This window comes from Cyphomyrmex costatus, unplaced genomic scaffold, assembly GCF_001594065.2.
Source record: "Cyphomyrmex costatus isolate MS0001 unplaced genomic scaffold, Ccosl1.0 scaffold1053, whole genome shotgun sequence".
Taxonomy (NCBI): Eukaryota; Metazoa; Arthropoda; class Insecta; order Hymenoptera; family Formicidae; genus Cyphomyrmex; species Cyphomyrmex costatus.
The window spans coordinates 561,148-582,237 of record NW_017275012.1 but is presented as its reverse complement, the minus strand read 5'-3'; the positions used below and the strand labels follow the sequence as shown (position 1 = coordinate 582,237).

Here is a 21,090-nt window from a genome sequence, read left to right as displayed (position 1 = left end):
TTAGGAGAAATATGTTTTAATGCAGTAGCGCATTAATTTATATACATATAAAATTTTGATTGTTTAAATTATGCGATTTACCTTTAATTTGTGTTATTATTAGTATGTTTACGTAAAGTACCATGTTTACACAAATAATACAATCATTTAAAACTAACTTGTAAGAAGCAAATCATTTTTTTAGTTATACTCTGGATTGGATCTTAAAGTCATTATGCTCTTAAACTCGATTAGTCTCGATGAAAGCCAAAGAGTGATTAATGACAAATGCAAAATAGTCGAAGCATAATAACAATAATGTGCAAAACGTCGTTATCACAAATTAATTTCGTAAATTTTTATATTTGCACATATTCGCGATTATCTTTCGGAAAAAAAGTCGAAGCTACAACATCAATTATTTGATGGATATTTATTGGATGATATTAACAGTGAATGGTTTTATAAATAAAAGTAATAAATATGTATTTTATACATATTTAATATTAACTCCTTTTTTATATACGGTTGTTCAAAACGAAACAATTTGTTAGATATTGAAGATTTCAGTCGATATGGCTTATAATCTTTGTCGAATATATTAAAATTACGTGCGTTTTCTAGAACATAGCTGTATTACAGTAAAGTATTACAGAACGAAGTAGAAATCGTGAGCAGGTATACAGTGCAATTACGATTCTATAGTTTCTGTTTGTATTTCCTTAGAGTTACTTACGAACTCGCTCTCGTACACTGAAGTAAATATATGCAATTGTATTATAAATATACAAAACAAGCAGGAAGATTATAATATTAAGAATAAAACATAGGATAAGTCTTAACTCTATCACGAGTTAAGTAATTGTATATGTATAATGTACGATGAATGCATTAATAAAAAGTAATTATTTTTAAGATAAATAAAAGTATCACTTGTGCAAATTTCACATTTATACGATATAAAATATTGAGCAACTATATATACTCAGTTGACATATTAAACTAAAAAATATTTAAGATGATTTTATGAAAAAACTTTTATTAAAATCACATTATTTTATATACAACAATAAGTAATTATTTAAATATTTCATATTTGTATTAAAAATGTGACAAGCACCTTCTATAATAAATTGGCATACTGTTTTATAATTAATTTTTTTTTCTGTCTATAACATTTTTAATATCTTCATATTTGTTGTACTTATTTCGTTGCAATTATTCCATAACATCTAGGAGAGAGTGTTGGATCAAACAAACGTATTACAGCAACCTTGGAACACTTGATATTATTTTGTAAAAATACTATTCTGTCCAACATGATTGCTGCTTCCACTACCGAGCTCATATGTATTCTCAACATTTGAAACAGACGCAACTTTGATTCGAAGTGTATGTGATTCTGATATACTTCTTGCAATACATATGCGGGTGGTATCTAAAATCATATATTTTGTAGAATTTCTGTTGATATATTAGAACACAAATGAATAAATAACACATACCTGCTTCTTATCCATCCCGATTCTGGATAGCGCGCATTTTGCGTAGTCCACGAAATTATTCAGTGGACCACCACGCCCTACTTTAGCATTGTAATATCCTATTAACAATATTATATACATAGTAGTCGATATATTGATACAGAATAAATGAATATTAAGATTTTCGGTTATTGAAAATTTATGCCTAATTTGTACATTATATGTATACATTTGCTTTGTTCTTTAAGGCGATGATTACTATTCAGTCTTGAAATATAGTTTTATTGTAAAGCCAAAATGAAATATCAGGGATACAATATCGCGTTATTAAATTAATACATAAGATCTTATCCAATGATCGAAAATGTCAATTACTTAATTATATTTATGTTTCACTATCTATACTGACCCATTGAATGTAGAATAACTTGCAGCACAGCTCTGTAAAATAACAAAGGAGAAAGATGCTTATTATATCTACTTCTTTCGACAGATTGTTGAGCCAACATTCTGGCATTTTTACTAAAATTCCAGCGTCCACTCAATGTTTCATTCGCTAAATGATAACAGCATGGAACAACAAGAAGTAAATTAATATCCTCTGCATGTAAAAAAGCTTTAATCACAGAATGAACAAGCATTCCACAAGTGTGCAATCCTGTCAAAATGAGATTTCTATTTACACTCCAATCAGGGTAACATGTATTCACCACTTTATTATAATTAGTTGTGTCGTCTAGCTCTTGAACTATATATCGAATCTAAAAGGAATATCACAATTTTTTATAACATTATGATAAATAATAATATAAATAATAATTAAGTCAAACTTTTTTTCATAAACCTTCGTTAGAGTTTGTTTCCTTTTCTGAATTTTTTCCTGACGATTTATCGCACCCTTGTGACAAACTTGTGACGAATCAATTGCTAATACAGGAATATTAAAATGTTCTGACAAATATGTTGATAAATATGCTTTCCCAGCTCCAGCATCTATTACTAAACTATGGGTGGAAAGTGCTATTTCGGTAATAACTTTTCCAAGCACTTCAATTTCATGTGATTTCTTTGTATTCATGAGCTTAGACTTTGGATAAACACATTTGTTTTCAATCAGAAGTTCAGTGGAAAACTGTGATAATAACTTTGGCAAATCATTTACACATATAACTGCTGGACATGATTCTAAAGAAAGTGATTTTGTTAACTGTATGAAATTACTCAATTCCGAATCTGTATTGTTTTCTGCCCAGATATCGTCGCTCATGTCAGTATTTTCAAGTTCTGATCTTAATTTTTCTGGTAAGCATTTATCCCATAATCCCTCAGTGATAAAATCAACTAAGTGACAATCTATTAATTCTTGATAGATATTAATAAAATCCAACGCTTTCTCAAAGTGCTGATTATATTCTGTCATCATTGTCACATTAAAATTCGAGTTTATCTGTCTCTGGATATAGCGGACTAATTTTTGCTAGTGAACAGAATTTGGCATATTTGAATTTAATATCTTCCACAGCTTGCAGAATATTCAGATTGTCATCCTGGTGATTGGGAAGAGTACCACGAATATCTTCCAAGAGCTTCTTGGCTATCATCATCGCTTTCTCACATTTAGCATCATTATTTTGCAAATAGTGTTCCAATACTCCACTGTAATATCCTAATTGTGCAGCAATTATGCTAGCTCTGTGGTATCCGAGGTGATATCCCTTTAGGAGCTGTTCCTTGCCACTCTCAAAGCCTTCCTCGTATCCTGACTTTTGTGCGATTTCTTCCACAAACAATAAATCTTCAAAGACTTTGTTTACATCCAGATCCTTTTTTTCCTGGGACATAATTATATTAACTAAAAAAAGACAATCATAGATTATACACGTCATTATATTTCATCACACAAGAAAATATCTTTATCAGTCTATTCTTATTCTACTTACTTTAACTAATTGTTATAACACTGTACTTATTCTATATTTACTTTTTAGCTAAGTAATTGTTATAACACACAAAAGAATTGAAAAAAAACTGTTGTAAGAAAAAAAGTAGCTTCTTAATCAAATTACTGTTTGTAACAAGGGTATTAATAAGTAACAAAGTAAATCGTGATGCTTCTTAAATCAATGTGTATAGAACTATGGATACGGATGTATATAGATCTAATGCAGTGACACACGATCGTGTCGACAATGAATGAGTAATTACTATAATTATATGTGTGTATCGTGTATAAGAAGAAAACATGAATCTTCTTAATCTCAGCGAACGCAATATGACGTAAATTCAAACTTTTTTCGCGATAAAACTAATAGAACTTACACACGAGCACACAGTAATCTATGCGGTAGAATTTCTAGGTTATACGCATTATACATACATATCGCGACACTGTTGAGTTACGTCTGCATAACAGGTATAAAACGTAAATATAATGTTGCAGTAAAAACGTGTTCCACCTGATTATCTCGTTTAACTTTAATTATAATTCTCTTCTATCTGTTTCTACTTCGACGAGACCAGAAAGATGACGGATGAACGAAATTTTCGTTCGCAATATTATGAAAAGGTAACGCTCCAAAATCCACTTACTCTTTAAATCGACGCAACAATAATTATATATGTCACTGTAGTATAGTTCTGTCATATTGTCATATAATTAAAGTATCATTGCTTTTAAATGGCAGGTTGGTTTCCGCAGTGTCGAAGAAAAGAAATCTTTGGAGATATTGTTGAAGGAGCGCCCGCTTGATAAAACAAAGCTAAAGCAGTTTTGTTTAAGATTCACTGTACCTGCTATGTATAGAAACTTCTTGTGGAAAGTTTTACTCGACATTATACCAGTTTACTCGGAGAGCCAGGAATTTATAATGGCTCAGCGCAAAGCTGAATTTCAGGATTTGCAGAGAGCATTAAGAGTTGCAAAGATTATAGACGACTTTACGAAACCTCATCTAATATTTTTAGCAATGTGGCTGTTACGCAAAAGAAGAGCAAAAGTTGATATGGCTGCTCAATTGGAATCGCCGTTATACAGGTTCACATTATAGTATTCAATATTAGGTATTTCAAACTTTTAAATTAAACACTTTCATTATAAGTTTTAATTGAAATCTAGCATTTGTCTTAATAGTTTTTTTCTGTCTTGATTTTGAAGGATACTGTAGTTCTATAATTTCATAGGTATTTTGTATGAGTTCAAAAAATATTATATTATGATAGACTTATTTATTCCAGAGCTATGAGCAAAATGGCAGAGACACTGTGGTATGTGATTGATGTTGAATCAGAAGAAGAGAAATTAGTGGATATGTATTGGATATTGTCAGGACTTTTTGTCCAAGTTGAAAAGCTACAGAAAGAAGTAGGAAAATTGCAAGACTGTACATATGCATTGTTGGAAAAAGAAGACGTAGAATTATACAAGCATCTTGTTAAAATTGATGCACTTTATAATCTTCCATATGATATTTGGTTTTATTCATGTTTTGCAGGCGTAATATGCAATGGATCTATTGCTAAGTATGTATGTTTATGTTATCATAAAAACTGAAATTATATTGTAATTATTTTATGAATTAACTTTGATACTGGCAAGAGCATATCTTTTTAGGATTACTAAAATATTTATTTGTTTGTTGTAGGATATGGGATAAAATAACGGTTGGCGCATATCGAATTTTGATATTCGTTGCCGTCGTTACGTTGACTACTTTGAGGCGACTATTATTAAGATGTGAAAGCATAGATCATATATTAGATACTATCAATAATGTAAGACTACTAATTAAATTATAATATGATAATGTGATGGGCATATTTTTCAGATTTTTACATTTCGTTCTAGATAACAGAAGAAACATCAGAGGTAATAGTCAATAAAGCAATTGAATCAATACAACAAAGTGGAACAACTCAACAAGTTGATATGTATTTCACAAAGCATAGTTAATGTTTCATACATAAAAATACATTATATATTGTACAATAAAACAAGAAAATAATGTAATATATAAGGCCATAGGAGTCAACCAGGTTATTTATATTGCGCGTACGTCACATTTTCTTGTTTTATTGTATTAATTAAAGGAGTCCACAATTTACGAGTTTAATTAATTATTATTGTGTGACGAAGTTATTGATAAAATTAAATTTATCCCTAGTTTTTTTTTTAAACTTGCTTCACATTTAAATGCTATACAAAACAGAAACTGATTTTTATCATCACATATATTTTATAACTTTAATATTTGCACATTGTATCTCTGTGAAAGTAGAAATTCTGGAACTACAATATAATAAATTAAGTTTCCAATTAAAAAAATGTATTTTATTTGTAATAACAATACAATTGTTTGTAGTTCCAACTAGTGAAGAATATAATACTTAAAAATGTTCTAAAAAAAATTATTACTCAATTTTTTAATAAAAAAAATCGTTGATATATCTTAATTCAAAATCGTTTGTAAATTACAAAAATTAACTGTTTTTTCTGCTTATATAAATTTGTAAAATTTTCTATAAAATCATTATAAGTACCGTTTGTCAGATATAAGATTATTATCAATGAAATAACACGTGTCACAAGAACAGCTGAATCAGTGGGAAAGTTATACATATATGTGTAGTAAGAGGCATGTATTGACGATATCCTTCGACTCGTTGCCTGAGTGAGATAAATAAAACTTGAACTAGACACACAGAATTTAATTGTTTGTCAGTCCGACTAGTCGTCGAGATAAGTTCGCTTGTGATTGATTTGATCAGTGACTGCTGAGAATATATTGACTGAATTACAATCTATGTAAGAATATAATAAAATTCATTTTTTTAAGTTTTTGCTATTATTATTTTAACGATTCAAATATTAATCAAAGATTTTTCGAAAAGAAAAACAAATACGATTTAATTATTATTATTATATAGTCTTTTATGGAAAGATGAATAAATAAATAATTTGTAAATACAATATTAAAATCTAAGATATTTTAAATGTAAAATGACATGTAATATTTATAATGTATATAACACAATTATATGTTATACGTAAATTAATTTTAACCTTTATCGTCATATTTTTATAAAGTTCTATAGTTATCAAATTGGTCAATTGGCAATTCTAAAATTATCCGTCTGATATAAATAAAAAATATAGAATATACTTTGAACATTAGAGAATACGTTTTATTATAATAATATCGTTTCGAATCAAATAACAATACGTTAAAAAAATTCTTGAAAACGTATACACATAAAAAAGATGAAAATTGTAACATAGAAAAAACATAATCTTCATTTTTCTTTTCAGTTAAAATTTGAAGGGATACTATAAAATGTAGTACTTTCGGAGCTAACTAATGGGAGTTTTTCAACAAGCGACACTGAGTAGCACCGTAATCATTTCATCTTTTCTTGAACGTTATCATCCAACCAGAAATGATAATGGAATTGACGTCGATGCAACGTCGAATCAATGTCGAAATCGTCAAATTGACGTTGCATCGACGTCGATTCCATTATCATTTCTGGCTGGGTGGCGAACAAGGATGTAATGATTCGCTGCGTCGCTTTTGTGTCTTTTGCTGGAAATGCTCCCAATCTGTGTGTACTAAAAAATATAAATAATACAAATTTCCAAACTTTTTTTTTTCAATATGTGAAAAAAGTATTTTCTCTTCGAACAGCTGCCACACATGTACTGACGCGTTTTTTAAAATATTAATCAACAAAAAAAGAAATGAGCAATAATAATATTATACAATTTTGAATACGAATTTCGAATAAATAACGAAATTAATAATTCAGATAAGACAGATGTGGCACAAACTTTCACTTCATTATAATTGGCAGAACAGCAGCTGTTGCGAAGGTTGTATATACTCAATTTATAGTGGACTACCTTAGCTTACAGCTAGAAAAAGTTCTAATATTAACCCTCATTTACTGTATTGAGGTATGGCATACTTAAAGCGTCTGATATATATATATATATATAAAGCGTATGAAAATCACGCAATATTTATAGAAATTGGAAAGTGAGGGGATTGGGAGGGGAAAAACGTTAAAATGTTTAATGATCCTGTTCCTTACCTAACGTCGTCAGTTTCATCGTCAGTTTATGTAAAGAAGTGATATTGATCGCGTTTTTTCAAAAAATCGCGCAATTTAACTTGCTGAAATAAATATACTTACACGGAATCTATTAACATTTTTTTTTATTAAAATATACATTTTCGCAACTATTCATTCCTTTTGTGCTTTTATTTTTATCTCTACATTAAGTATAATTAATAATTTTAATAGTTTTGAAATAAGTGTTTTTTATGGTTTCGTGATTCTTTGAGAAATTCTCTTTCGTTTATTTTTAAATATTTTTTGTAATTTACAGTTTTTGCCAACTCTACTTATATTCCAGAATAAAGATTTTATACAATATTTTAACCAGCATCGAAAATTAGAGACACTTGAACATCAACTGTATTTCCGTGTGATAACGACGGAAGTGAAAATACGTGTAGTAAAAGTGAGTTTAACAAGGAAGTAATTTACGCGATGGAACCATTAAGGAGAGTGGTGTTGCAAAATATCAAAAAGTCATCAAAAACATTACTATTGTCCCAATTTCAGGTAATATAATTAATTATTTAGTACTAACTTTATGATTTTATCATAATTTTATCACAATTGTATATGTACCTTAAATTAGATTTTGCTGTATTAAATTATATGTTTTTAAAACAATCTCTGTAATCCAATTTATTTATATATAGTTACTTTCTTATAATTAAAATACTTGAAAAGGAAAATACTTAAAAGTATTTTAAAATTAGAATTGATTTAAATGTTTCTTCTTTTTTAGCATTTTCAATGCCACAGAACACTTACATCCCAACAAGTGTTTGATCGTGAATCTAAATACGGTGCTCACAATTATCATCCACTTCCCGTGGCTCTGTGTAAAGCTCAGGGTGTCTTTATGTGGGACGTTGAGGGCAAACGATACTTTGATTTTTTAAGCGCTTATTCGGCAGTTAATCAAGGCCACTGCCATCCTAGAATCTACAAAGCAATGGTCGACCAAGCGAAAACATTAACTCTGACGTCCAGAGCATTTTATTCAGATCTCTTAGGTGAATTCGAGGAATATATTACGAAACTATTCAGGTATAAAAAGTATTGATTTTAATTTCTAAACTCATGCCGATAAGATAAATAATGACGTAAAGAGATCTAAAGTATAAAAAACCAGTGATAAATTTATATATACAGTGTTATTTAGAAAATCTAGTAATATAAATTATTGCATTCTTGATATTAAAATTAACACAATATAGACATATTAATATATTAATTTAATAAACATTACAATTTCTTCGGCTGTTTCGGCCATATTTTGGATAATGTAAATTGTAGATAATAAAGGAGCTCGTCTCTCACTTAAACAGAGATCTCTGGTCAAGTCATATTCTGTATCATTTCGCAGCATTCGTTAAATTGCGAAATTGGTTAAATTAAACTGGCCTTCAATTGCCATAAGTGTAAGACACCAGCTTGAATTCCAATACAATAAATAAAATTTGCCTTCATAATGTATGAAAATCAGAAATTCGAAAAATCAGAAATATAAAACTTTTTGAACAAAGCATCAGAGAAATAATTGTTTCATCAATCTTATGACAATTAATTGAAGGACAGATTATTTAACCAATTTTTTTACAATTTAACGAATTCATTACTGCGAAATGATACTAGGCTTCACCATTTGAGCTCAAGATGGACGAAATCTATATCATTCTTGTTCCGAAATGAGGCTAAAACGTTCGAAAAAACTGTAATATATTTTATTAAATGAATATAATTAAAATAATATAAGATAATAATTACGCCAAGTACCGCGCTGTATCATTGTTGCCTATATTATTATTTTTAAAAAATCTAGTTAATATTTAACGTACCAGAAGTTATACCAGGAAATAGAATCTTAAAAGCGCCAGACATCCAGATTGATAATATTACAATTATAATAAAATGTCTAATAACACTTTATTTTCGTCTCTTGACTAATAAAACTAATTATTTATTTAATAACATTTTGTTCGTATCATAATTGATGAATCAAATATCTTTAAACAACAAAGCAATTTCGTAATGCTTTTTATAGATGCTTCACATATTGAATTCATTTATGTATTTAAAACATTTCATTCCTTTAGCTATGACAAATGGTTGCCGATGAACACGGGCGTGGAAAGTGGTGAAACGGCATGCAAATTGGCACGCAGATGGGGATACTCATGCAAGGGTATACCGCACAATCAGGCCAAGATAGTGTTTGTAGAAGGCAATTTCTGGGGAAGAACTATGAGCGCTGTTTCCTCGAGTACCGATCCTAGCAGTTACAATGGCTTCGGACCGTTTATGCCGGGCTTCGAGCTCATACCCTATGATGATCTCCCGTCGCTTCAACGAGCTCTCGTCGATCCAAACGTCTGCGCTTTCATGGTGGAGCCTATCCAAGGTGAAGCTGGCGTTGTGGTTCCTAAGGTAAGCTTTTCTGTGCGAAAGTTTAAAAAGAAAGCTACCTTTGAGCCTTATCCTCCAAATTGTCTTTGTTCCTCGAAAAGAATGGATATCTGAAAGAAATTCGAGAACTTTGTACGAAAAACAATGTCCTGTGGATTGCGGATGAAGTACAAACCGGCTTAGCCAGAACGGGGAAGCGAATCGCAGTGGATCATGAAAACGTGAAGCCGGATATTCTGATGCTCGGTAAAGCACTATCCGGAGGATTTTATCCCGTTTCCGGGATACTAGCGAATGATGAAATTATGCTCACAATCAAGCCTGGCGAGCACGGATCTACTTATGGTGGTAATCCTTTGGGATGCAAGATTGCTCTCGAAGCGCTTCGTGTCCTAGAGGAGGAGAAACTTGCCGAAAATGCGGAGAGGGTCGGCCGCTTACTCAGAGACGAGCTTAACAAGCTGCCGAAGGAGATAGTCACTTTGGTAAGAGGAAAGGGCCTCTTGAACGCTATCGTCATAAATAAAAAGATCGACGCATGGAATATCTGCGTAAAGCTGAAAGAAAACGGGCTCTTAGCGAAACCTACGCACGGACACATTATTCGTTTAGCACCACCATTAGTTATCACGGAAGAACAAATACGCGAGTGCGCGGATATCCTTTCTAAAACCATTCTTACATATATGTAATAATATTTATAATACTATTGTATTATATCTTTATGACATATATATATATAACTTTCTAATAAAAATGTGAATAATAATTACAAAAAATAATTTGTTAATTATTTTGTACTTATTATATCATTTTCTTAATTTACACAATATACGTATTCTATATAATTTCAAGGTGTAATGTTCATATTGTGGTTGTTATCTTGATAATTCGTGCAACGAAGTTAATCTACATCATTAATTCATATGCTATATCGAAAAAGGTCATCAGATCGAAATTTTATCAAGTGACAAACTGCAAGAAGTTAAATCGGTCATGAGGGCATTGACGTATAAAATTATTGATATTTTTTACAAATAATAAAATGTTGTAAATAAATACAATTATTTTGTCACTTACGGTTATATTCTGTAAGCAAAACCCAAATAAGCCATTTTGTATGTGGTCGTATTATCATCTCGAAAGATACATATTTAACGTAGCTAATGAGTTATTCATTTTTGGGTTATTAATAGCTTTGTACGATAATCTCTACGCAAATAATGTACTTCTAATACAACGACGCGAGAGATAACATGTGTTGAAAAACATATAAGCATGGCTTGCAACTAGGAAGTAATTCCCAAATAATAATTCGTAAGATCATTACATTTTATTTCGATTAATTAATTTTTTTTATGTTGCGAAATTATTTAGACTAAACATTTTAATAGATCAGCTTGTTGTTTAAAGTAAAATTACTTTATCATTGTCAAATTCTCTTAATAAAGTTTTAAAAAGTACTTAGAAATTATATTAACTAAAAAAATTTTAATTCAAATCCAATGCAACGCAGTTACTTATTATGTTTTGTTTATTGTTTTTCGAAATTCTTTCAATCTTGTATGTGCATTATATTGTTTATCGTGATTCGTTTACTTCGGCATGCTGGCGCCTTTACTTTATATTTTTATCAGATATGATTCCGTCTGTAAGGGTATTTTATTATAAATCCCTCTGTGTTGTCGCAATGTTTGTGTACCGAGCATTATTTCAGTAAATAAGTAATCATATCCGTCGTATCTTTTGCCATATCTTCTTTCACCTTGATATAAAAGCAAGACTGCTGGAATCATCATTAGATGCCTACTTTCCGACGTCTTACTCGTGTTAAAAAAAAAAAGGTTCGTAAATGTTTATGCGACAAAACATTCTAGCAAATATTGCAGCGACATTGCAACATTTTAACTATATTTCAGGGTGAGGAAAAATATGGCCATGCAATCTGTGAGACAAAGATTTTTCAGCATCGTAAGGGAATCGGATAAGAGAAGATTCCTGAGTTCCCAGGAAGTGATCAATCGCGATAATAAATACGGCGGTATACATTTCAAACCACTGCCGGTTGTTCTTTCTCGCGGAGAAGGAGTCTATCTGTGGGATATCGATGGAAAACGCTACCTTGATTTCCTGGCAGGATTCTCAACTGTCAACCAAGGTCATTGCCATCCGCGTCTGGTGAAAATAATCAGAGATCAGGCTGGAAAGTTGTCGCATACATCAAGAGCCTTCTACTCGGAACCTCATGGCGAATTAGGAGAATATCTAACAAAACTCCTTGGATGGGATCGATTTTTACCTATGAACACAGGTGTGAACTCGCTTTAAAAAAAGAATGAAAATATATTCAAAAACAATTAATTTTGGTACCTCAATAGTTATTGGAAAAAAATGTTGATACTGCTTGCGATAAGCACAAGTTTCTTTATTGTACAAGATAGAAGAGTTGGAACATTTATTATTTCCTTGTTGTAGGTGTTGAAGGAGGTGACACGGCCATAAAATTGGCCAGACGTTGGGGATACAGAATCAAAAAAGTGCCGAGTGGCAAGGCTGCCATTGTATTCGCCAAAGGAAACTTTTGGGGACGTTCATTGGCGGCTTTATCGGCTTCAACAGATCCAAATTGCTACACGGATTTTGGACCTTATGTACCTCTTTTCGAGAAGGTGTCATATAACGATCTGCTTGCTCTAGAACAAAAGTTTCAAGAAAATCCCAATATCTGCGCGTTCATGATGGAACCCATTCAAGGAGAAGCTGGCGTCATTGTGCCAACTGTGAGTTAATACGAAAATACATAGCATCGCAAATGTTGTGTGATCATTAAACAAGTACATAAGCACTTTTTTTACTTCAGAAGATTGTGCAAATTATTTTTCTTTCTTCAATATCAACAGGAAATTGATGATATCATTATCTTTTTGTCAACAATGTACATTACTTTTACTTTCTGTTTAGGATGGTTATCTGAAACGTGTAAGAGAATTGTGCACAAAATATAATGTTCTCTGGATTGCCGATGAAGTGCAGACTGGTCTTGGCAGAACTGGTACACGTCTGGCAATTGATCACGAAGGTTACAGACCGGATATTCTTATTTTAGGAAAAGCACTCTCCGGCGGAATGTATCCGGTTTCCGGTGTCCTGGCGGATGATCAGGTATCCGAAAAAAATTAAAATATAATTTAATATTAATTATTTCTTCATTTAATATATACGACTATATAAAATGTAAGATATTTTAACAGTCATTATCATTTATATAAATTTCTTACGTTAATTTGTTGAAATTTCGTGGGCGATAACGAGATATCTCTGTTGTTGCGTAGCTCGAAATAAATCAATGTTAATCGCTTATTTGACGCGATAAGGATTTTAATCCAGACTGATCGCCTCTTTTCAGATAATGCTCTGTCTGGAAACGGGTTCCCATGGAAGCACCTTTGGCGGGAGTCCGCTTGGAAACAGAGTCGCTTTAGAGGCGGTTAAAATTCTGGAGGAGGAGAAACTTGCAGAAAACGCGGAGAGACTCGGAAAAATTTTGAAGGAAGAATTGGATAAACTGCCAAAGGACATCGTGACAGAATTCCGTGGACGCGGTCTTCTGGCCGGTCTCGTGGTAAACAAAGGTATCAAAAGTCATGAAAGAATTATTCGTATCGCTGATAAATTGGCAATGTAAAAACTCGTTGCGCGATACGAAGATAAAATACTTGTTGTGCATGTAAAATTAAAATCATATCTCGTAAACTTTATCCCATACATTTACTTACGATATAATTGTGCGTGACTGATAATAAAGAGATAAAAGAACTGTGTATCGAAAAACATTTCTGCATTATTTAACAAAAAATATTGACTTTTATTATATGTTCGGTGTGGTTTTTACTTACAGAATTCGCCGAGGGTTGGGACATCTGTCTAAGACTGAGAGACGCTGGATTGTTGTCGAGACCCGCACATGGTCAAATCATCAGAATATCGCCTCCATTAACGATCACGGAAGAGCAATTACAAGAAGGAATAAACATTCTTACTACGGTTCTCAAAAATTACAAATAAAGAACTTAAAATCACACACACACACACACACACACACACACACACACACACACACACACACACACACACACGTGCACGCGCGCACACACACACGTGCACGCGCACGCACACACACGTGCACGCGCACACAAATATAAAATTGTATGATAAATACAATTTTTATGATAAAATGGGATTACCTGTTATCGTATTATTTCAATTATTCCAAGAAGAGTGTTAAGATCTCAGTAGGTTTCTTAGAATTCTCTCTTAAATTTCTTGAAGAAGCATGAAGATAATTGTAAAAGAATAAAAGTAACAATTAATTATAATCACGCGCAGAAAAAAATGTTTATAATTATAAAACAATTTTGTATTCACAATAGTTGTTTTCACATGTTTACATGTACATAAATTACAATGTATTATGATATAAATTATATATGCGATTCATTATGCTTCTTTAAGTGTCTCGTTAGACTAAAAGACTGTGAAAACATTTGATTACACTGATTGCACTTGTAAGTCTTTGTACCAGTATGTAAATTTAAATGCCGTTTCAAATGATTGGCCAACTTGAATTTCTTACCACATAATCGACATTGGTGTTGCCTCAATGTACCATGTGAGGCTTCGTGGCTTTTAAGGTGACTCGATTGCGCAAATCTCTTGCCGCATAATTTACAAGCGAAAGGTTTCACTTTAGTATGAATTCGCAAGTGCTCGACCAAATTACCTTTCTGTACGAAACGCTTATCACAATACTCACACTTGTGTACTTTTGATGTTTTGTGTGTTCGCAAATGCATTTTCAGATTATAATTATGACTAAATTTTTTATCACAAATTTCACATTGCACACCTTTTCCGGTATGAAGTCTCTCGTGAGCTTTCAAATTTTTCAAAAGCCGAAAGCGTTTGTTACAGGTCGTACATTCATAATCCTTACTCTGTGACGTATTATTACTTTTATTATGGACCTTTATATGCTCCTCCAAGTATGATGGATATGAAAATATTTTATCACACACTTTACACTGATGTACGTTGATTTTGGTGTGTAATCTCATATGTGCACTGAGTTTGCTTTTCGATGCGTAACCTTTGCCACAACTTAAACATTTAAATGGTTGCTGACCAGAGTGAGATAGCTGATGAGCAAGTAATTTAGATTTTTGTGAAAATTGTCTCGAACACACTTCACACTGATGCTTCTTAGCATGAATATCTTCCGTGGTTTTTATGTCGAGTTGTTTATAATTATCGTCACTTTGGCATCCGTGATATTCCATCGCGAGTTGTGTGTCTTTTCCGGGCGATTTTATGAATCTCAAGTTTTCAGCAATCGATACATCGTTTTCGGAATGTATCGTTACATTTTGCATACGTTCCGAGCTGCTTTCCTGGACACCATCAAGATCTATATTTTCCGGAAAGTTTATATTCTGTATTCCATCAGTATCGTCCACGGTGGATCGCTGATACGACAAGTTTTGAATAGGATTATCCACGGAATGAATTGATCTTTCGTAACTTAAATTTTGTGGGATATGATTAGAATTCTCACAAATTTCTATGTTCTCATTGTCGCACGACATGTCAACACTCTCCGTACTATGTGTTATATTGTGACTTATCAATTGTCTTCTATTGGTAAAAGTGTGATTACACAAGGAACAATGTAAGGCACAGGCAGCTCGACTTGAACTTTCTTCGTTCAGTGACATAGCGTGCATCATATTTGGCCTAACTAACGGAGATAATTGTGTACTTGGAATGTTATCGTTTGCAAAATTTGAACTGACATGAGTAAAATTAAGATATGGATTCTGAGATTCTACAATGTGCATATGCTGCATAGGTATGTTGTCCTGAATAAATGGCAAATGGAGTCGGTTATGGGCATATAGTTCCTGATAATTCATAAATACTGCGCCGCATTCCACACATTTTAGTGTCTTATGAGAATTTTGTACAGGCATAAATCCTTGACTTTGTTGATTTTGATAGAGCTTGCAGCCAGAAACAGTAGTATATGATGTCAATCGGGATACCTATTTTTAAACATATTATTAATATCTGGCCAGTAAGCAAACTGTCCAAAGAATGCTAGCAGATTGGCTACAAATTTAATCAGAAAAGTGCAGCAGATTAGTACAATCTGCATTAAGTTCACATTTTGTCAAAAATAACTTAACAATACATTTGTTATAGAAATTGAGTAGAATCTGTTAAATACAAATTTTAGCTGCTAATCTGTCAAATTATGTACAAATCTGTTTGATTTTTGCCATCAATCTGCTGTCAAATCACATAAATAAATTCTATTTTTTGACATTTTATGACCAATCAGAAGATTAATTATGCATCTTGAATTAAGATAAAAATTACAAAAGTGAGCAAATTCACTAAAATATTTATAATTTCATTGATCAACATCTCAAGTTCACAATCAACTCTCCAGTACCTGATATAACTAATTCTGCATCAAATTTGTAACTTTTTTGCTAACAAAATTTATCAGTAGATGTTTTAGAAAGAAATTTTGTTCAAGCAAACTTGGCTATAGACTGGATATATATGTTACAATAAAAACAAAATCCTTTTACCTTCAACGCTGCTTGCCTCAAAGCCCTGTCAGCAGCACGACATTGCTCTCGATACAAAAGAGCTGATTCTGCTCTGGTGACGCAACGGTCGCACATTTTTTCAGGCAAACCGTCTCCTTGCCAGACCTATAAATATTCGCACAAAATACAAGCTTAATCTTTCAGAAACTTACATTAAATTCGAGATGAGACAAATGTGTTGCTTACTTCCAAACAAGAGAGAGATCGTAATTTAGCGGCGAGTGAGGAACCAGCCGGTCCCACGAACAAGCATACCATTTTGTCACCGTCTTCCCGCAAACACGTGCGACACAATTTGCTGATGTTCTCACTGTCGATCTCTTTCGTGACTATAAACATCTCTCCGCTGTTTGACAAACCAAAAAATGTTGCTCAATCTTGATTTTTCTTTATAGAACAGGTATCTTTAATCTGTTGTTCTAATTCTTATGATACACTGTCTCTGATCGTTTATTCGTTTTATATTTCATTCGGTCTTCTCATTAGTCATATCCTCTTATTGTTTTTAGAAATTCTACGTTTTTATTTTGACGTTTTCGCCGTCGTCCATACGGCTGTCAAATTTTGTTTCGTCTACGCCACACTAGAGATCGCCATCGACGCCATCGTGCCGCAAAACGTCGCCAATAAGACTTTAGGTCTGTTCGTGTTGTCAGAGAAATCTCTAAAAATTTTTTTTGCACCTAAAGTGAGAAACAAATGTGTGCGGCGAAATGAAAAAAAAGCGAGAAAGTGAATCTTTTCGTACATTGAAGAGAGAGAAGATGAAAATTCTACATTTTAAATGCAAAAAGTGTAAGTAATGTGAATATAACTTGAGAGAAGAAACAAAGAGTGCAAATAGTTCAACTAACAATACGTGCGAGTGGCGCGACGACATGTCTGTACCGTCTGCACGTATACAAACATTATAACAAAGTATTTTAAATAACAATGTATTTGTGTGGATTTAACATTCTTCATAGCATAAATAACAAAACAGACAAAACAGGCTAATTGAAGTTACATGTACATAATGAGTAAATTAAAAGAAATTCAAATTACAACTATTAGTTCATCATTTTACAAAAATGTATTTTTACTTACACAAGTCATATCGCCTTCGGTTGAGTTTCAACAACACTTTAAAAAGGTACAAAAACGTTTCTCCAAGATAAAAATCTTTATAATTATATTAATTTTTATATATAACACTACATTACAAATTATACATACTGTATATAATAGGAGTATTTTTTTTAAAGGATATGTTTAATAAACCTAATACAGTGGGCTTCCTGCATGTATCACATTATCTGTCATCTATATGTGACAAAAAACTATTTAAACAAATGGTTAAATGGCCAATCTTGAGCAAAAAAGATGAAGCAACATACCGTGTTGAAATGAAAGACTTCCTGTGCCACTTATCGCGAGACAATCCCGATCTTAACTTTCCATCAATACTAATAACCCATTTACTCCAGTCTGGAGGAACCAAGTTTCAAATTATTATGTGGAAACTATCTCAACTTGCTCTTAGAACTTATATGAAAAAAGAATGTATGTAATATGTGTGCTTAAGAGGATCCTAAAGTCATCTGTATTTTACCGATTTAGTAGACCTATACACACATATGATTTACGTGTCATTGACATATATATCACTACACACTACTACATCAATGTTATACACATACATATGTACAAATTTTGTAACTGATCTTTCATATTAACTATCTAAACCTAATTCTAAGTACTCAACATTGTAATCATGTAATCTCTAGTCCAAACCAAGATTGTTTTAACGTACGAAGTATAAAACTTATATATAAAGTAAGCATTAGTTGTAGTTTTCAACTTTTTATTTTTGGCAAAATCGACTCTCTCGTTTGGACTACATTATCGTTTATACTTCAATTATGGAGAAGGATTTTTTAATTTGTAAAGGCAGTTAGAAAGATACTTGGTTGAAAAAATCGATAAAACAAATTTATTTTAGAATCACCTTTTAATATATAGAAAAGAAAGTATTTTATTTTTGTACCAATTGTCATTTATCCGAATTAATTTCTTCAGTTCAAGGAGAATTGTTAAACGCACCACGTATAAGTCCAATACAGGATTTAATAATAACATATTTCAATAACACAATTGCGCAAAAATACAGTATTATGACAGAAACTCATAAAAAGATGGAGGAAACACTGAAGGCTGCATATAATTTTTTCAAGTAAATCACTATTATTTATTCAAAATTAATGATGATACATTAACTTATACAATAATCACATTATATATTTTAGCGACGAGATCGAGACATGGGATGCGTATAAATCTGAGATTTTTGACAGAAAAGAAAATATAAAAATGCTAGTTCTCGATCTGCCAGCTGATTCATTAATCCAAAAGCGATTGATAGATGTCGAAGATTCTAACATCATAAGCTGTTAGTACATGATACACGTTATTTTCCTGGTGATTTATTCATTAGCTGCGTTCTCAATGGAAAAGGAGAGAGAAAAAGCAGCTTTGCTGCTTGTAAAATTCTTTAATATGATTACGGTTTTGCTCTTATTTTCCTACTGAATATAAATATATAACAATTCATATTGAAGAATCTTACAATAGTAATTAATTATAGTAAAACACAAAGTTGCTTTCTCTGCTGAATGCAACCATTAATAACTTATGACATTTCTTCTCGCGGTACAGTATGGAAAAGAAATATTTTCAAAAAAGTCCAATATATACGTAGGAAAAATAAAGAAATGAACGAATTAGAGGAATCTTGCAATCGTTTGTGTAAACTTGTCTCAAGGATAAACTCGAATTCTGGGATAATCGAAGCAAACAAATTTCCCGAAATTTGTTACGATAATTTAGTATACACACAATGTGAGGTGCAGGTAATTGAATAAAAATTTTGTACCTCTCACAGTTCTTGCGGTTAATAATTTTCTTTTTTTTATTTTAAGCATTTAATTCGCAATTATGCGAATGGCTCCGTCGTGTTTTCTACTTTATTGTCGCTGTTACACTTTGTATTCGTGCAAATATTACATCATGAAAACGTCGCCAATTTCTCCGATCTATCGCAGTGTTTGCCATTCGTTCAGGATACTTGCAAACAGATAAAATCTTTGCGAACGCTATTCAGCGTATTGAACACAAGAATAGGCAATATGTACAAGAATGAGCAATGCAGGAATCGGAAAGTAAATGATGCTTACTTCGATTTCGACGCGAGCAATGTACACCGCTATATTTTACTGCAATCTCCGAAGATTAGTTTCAATTTTAATCAATACACGGACGATAGTCTTTTCTATGAGAAATTGTGTTCATCTCCGATGAAAGGTATTGCTCGTTAAAATTACATCATTTTGAAATTAAGAGTGAACCTCGCTAGAATTAAATTTCAGACAAACACAAACATTTATTTAAGAAGTACAAACGAAAATATCGTCCATTGTCTGAGCTACCTGCAACTTTGTCGGACTTCAGCAAGTCCTGGAACAGTATGAGCGGATGGCTGTCTCCCCGCGCACACTCCATCAAGTGTGGGCGAATTTCGTTTAAAGGAAAATCACTTTCGCCCTTGTACTTTCGATTGCTACATCACTCTAAGTTAGACTTAAAGCGTTCTAGAGGTTTGCCGCTACATTTGATATGCCTAAGTCCTTATTGTTTGACAAAAACAATAAAAATTCTGTATGCTTTTAGAAAACGTATCGCGTAATCAGAGTGTGAACTACGAGGGATTGAATCTAACACCAACAAAACGTCCCTTACAAGGAGAGCATCTAACAAGTTGTGATGACAAAATCAGAAATCTTTTTTCAAGTCCGTCATGATGCTGTTCTCGTTACATATATCCTCAAACACTAAGAAGTGACGGAAAGCACAACTAGTTATTTAACAAGAATTTGTAATATTGAGTATATTTTATTGAATAATCCTGACACTGAAAAAAAATAAATTGATAATAATATGTAAATTTTTTAAAGTTTTGACATTATTAATTGTTCAAACTTATTATTAGCATTGATTTATATTTAAATATAAGACATAGGTATGCAATATATCACACTCTGTTTCATACTATATTCATTTCATACTTCTATATTGATATTTGGTTGATTGCATGTTTCATAATGACGCAGAAGGCAATAATAGAAATAGACCAATATTATGTATTTAAAGATATGTAGATCTCGTAATTTAATAATTTTTAATTACATACACAATATATTATAATTGTCCTTTAAATTTCCCTGCACTTTTCGAATATTATATTTATTTTAATATTGGATAAGATAAATGAGATGAATTAAGAGAATTTAAAGAGATGAATTTAGAGAATCGCTATATAAACTATAATTTTCAAAAACCTAAAAAACAATTATTTTATCTCCATTCTTTACACACAAAAAAAACTCATATATTCAATA

At 31.8% G+C, this 21,090-nt stretch overlaps 6 protein-coding genes across 7 annotated transcripts; 3 read left to right on the top strand and 3 right to left on the bottom strand.

The window, feature by feature from the left end:
• Nucleotides 1-1,119: 1,119 nt before the first annotated feature.
• On the bottom strand, nucleotides 1,120-2,886 carry LOC108774803 (methyltransferase-like protein 25). Its single transcript, XM_018541006.1, has 4 exons — nucleotides 2,308-2,886; nucleotides 1,873-2,224; nucleotides 1,485-1,582; nucleotides 1,120-1,417 (listed from the first exon to the last, which is right to left on the bottom strand). Exons 1-4 carry the CDS (start codon nucleotides 2,884-2,886, stop codon nucleotides 1,184-1,186), a joined length of 1,263 nt encoding a protein of 420 aa, XP_018396508.1. The 3' UTR covers nucleotides 1,120-1,183.
• Nucleotides 2,887-2,893: 7 nt separating this feature from the next.
• Nucleotides 2,894-3,469, bottom strand: LOC108774825 (uncharacterized). Its single transcript, XM_018541036.1, has 2 exons — nucleotides 3,404-3,469; nucleotides 2,894-3,315 (listed from the first exon to the last, which is right to left on the bottom strand). Exon 2 carries the CDS (start codon nucleotides 3,302-3,304, stop codon nucleotides 2,894-2,896), a length of 411 nt encoding a protein of 136 aa, XP_018396538.1. The 5' UTR covers nucleotides 3,305-3,315; nucleotides 3,404-3,469.
• Nucleotides 3,470-3,691: 222 nt separating this feature from the next.
• TBC1d7 (TBC1 domain family member 7) lies at nucleotides 3,692-5,510 on the top strand. Of its 2 annotated transcripts, none has more exons than XM_018541016.1 (6): nucleotides 3,692-3,876; nucleotides 3,984-4,029; nucleotides 4,148-4,497; nucleotides 4,698-4,982; nucleotides 5,105-5,234; nucleotides 5,308-5,510. In XM_018541016.1, exons 2-6 carry the CDS (start codon nucleotides 3,988-3,990, stop codon nucleotides 5,410-5,412), a joined length of 912 nt encoding a protein of 303 aa, XP_018396518.1. In that variant the 5' UTR covers nucleotides 3,692-3,876; nucleotides 3,984-3,987; the 3' UTR covers nucleotides 5,413-5,510. The 2 variants fall into 2 exon arrangements, with proteins under 2 accessions (XP_018396518.1, XP_018396528.1); XM_018541026.1 differs by having other exon boundaries at nucleotides 3,692-3,885.
• Nucleotides 5,511-7,828: 2,318 nt separating this feature from the next.
• LOC108774370 (Ornithine aminotransferase precursor) lies at nucleotides 7,829-14,084 on the top strand. The gene is made up of 10 exons (XM_018540465.1): nucleotides 7,829-8,087; nucleotides 8,320-8,624; nucleotides 9,674-10,004; nucleotides 10,085-10,671; nucleotides 11,762-11,827; nucleotides 11,903-12,294; nucleotides 12,459-12,763; nucleotides 12,945-13,145; nucleotides 13,390-13,615; nucleotides 13,882-14,084. The coding sequence occupies exons 1-10, from the start codon at nucleotides 8,013-8,015 to the stop codon at nucleotides 14,046-14,048; spliced, it is 2,655 nt and encodes an 884-aa protein (XP_018395967.1). The 5' UTR covers nucleotides 7,829-8,012; the 3' UTR covers nucleotides 14,049-14,084.
• Nucleotides 14,085-14,288: 204 nt separating this feature from the next.
• Nucleotides 14,289-17,216, bottom strand: LOC108774582 (zinc finger protein 808). Its single transcript, XM_018540722.1, has 4 exons — nucleotides 16,844-17,216; nucleotides 16,637-16,762; nucleotides 14,617-16,081; nucleotides 14,289-14,305 (listed from the first exon to the last, which is right to left on the bottom strand). Exons 1-4 carry the CDS (start codon nucleotides 16,994-16,996, stop codon nucleotides 14,298-14,300), a joined length of 1,752 nt encoding a protein of 583 aa, XP_018396224.1. The 5' UTR covers nucleotides 16,997-17,216; the 3' UTR covers nucleotides 14,289-14,297.
• Nucleotides 17,217-19,633: 2,417 nt separating this feature from the next.
• Nucleotides 19,634-20,512, top strand: LOC108774776 (uncharacterized). The gene is made up of 3 exons (XM_018540975.1): nucleotides 19,634-19,996; nucleotides 20,062-20,289; nucleotides 20,363-20,512. The coding sequence occupies exons 1-3, from the start codon at nucleotides 19,822-19,824 to the stop codon at nucleotides 20,491-20,493; spliced, it is 534 nt and encodes a 177-aa protein (XP_018396477.1). The 5' UTR covers nucleotides 19,634-19,821; the 3' UTR covers nucleotides 20,494-20,512.
• The last annotated feature ends 578 nt before the right edge of the window (nucleotides 20,513-21,090 follow it).

Bases quoted from the DNA above. Each gene is read 5' to 3' on its own strand.
- LOC108774803 (XM_018541006.1), bottom strand. From the start codon at position 2,886: ATGATGACAGAATATAATCAGCACTTTGAGAAAGCGTTGGATTTTATT. The intron at 2,225-2,307 runs GTTTATGAAAAA...TATTCCTTTTAG, and splicing joins GGAAACAAACTCTAACGAAG to ATTCGATATATAGTTCAAGA. The intron at 1,583-1,872 runs GTCAGTATAGAT...TATTGTTAATAG, and splicing joins AGTTATTCTACATTCAATGG to GATATTACAATGCTAAAGTA.
- LOC108774825 (XM_018541036.1), bottom strand. From the start codon at position 3,304: ATGTCCCAGGAAAAAAAGGATCTGGATGTAAACAAAGTCTTTGAAGAT.
- TBC1d7 (XM_018541016.1), top strand. From the start codon at position 3,988: ATGACGGATGAACGAAATTTTCGTTCGCAATATTATGAAAAG. The intron at 4,498-4,697 runs GTTCACATTATA...TATTTATTCCAG, and splicing joins TTGGAATCGCCGTTATACAG to AGCTATGAGCAAAATGGCAG. The intron at 4,983-5,104 runs GTATGTATGTTT...TGTTTGTTGTAG, and splicing joins TGCAATGGATCTATTGCTAA to GATATGGGATAAAATAACGG.
- LOC108774370 (XM_018540465.1), top strand. From the start codon at position 8,013: ATGGAACCATTAAGGAGAGTGGTGTTGCAAAATATCAAAAAGTCATCA. The intron at 12,764-12,944 runs GTGAGTTAATAC...CTTTCTGTTTAG, and splicing joins CTGGCGTCATTGTGCCAACT to GATGGTTATCTGAAACGTGT. The intron at 13,616-13,881 runs GTATCAAAAGTC...TTTTACTTACAG, and splicing joins CGGTCTCGTGGTAAACAAAG to AATTCGCCGAGGGTTGGGAC.
- LOC108774582 (XM_018540722.1), bottom strand. From the start codon at position 16,996: ATGTTTATAGTCACGAAAGAGATCGACAGTGAGAACATCAGCAAATTG. The intron at 16,763-16,843 runs GTAAGCAACACA...GAATATTTATAG, and splicing joins GATCTCTCTCTTGTTTGGAA to GTCTGGCAAGGAGACGGTTT. The intron at 16,082-16,636 runs GTAAAAGGATTT...GTTTAAAAATAG, and splicing joins TGAGGCAAGCAGCGTTGAAG to GTATCCCGATTGACATCATA.
- LOC108774776 (XM_018540975.1), top strand. From the start codon at position 19,822: ATGTACAAGAATGAGCAATGCAGGAATCGGAAAGTAAATGATGCTTAC. The intron at 19,997-20,061 runs GTATTGCTCGTT...ATTAAATTTCAG, and splicing joins GTGTTCATCTCCGATGAAAG to ACAAACACAAACATTTATTT. The intron at 20,290-20,362 runs GTTTGCCGCTAC...GTATGCTTTTAG, and splicing joins AGACTTAAAGCGTTCTAGAG to AAAACGTATCGCGTAATCAG.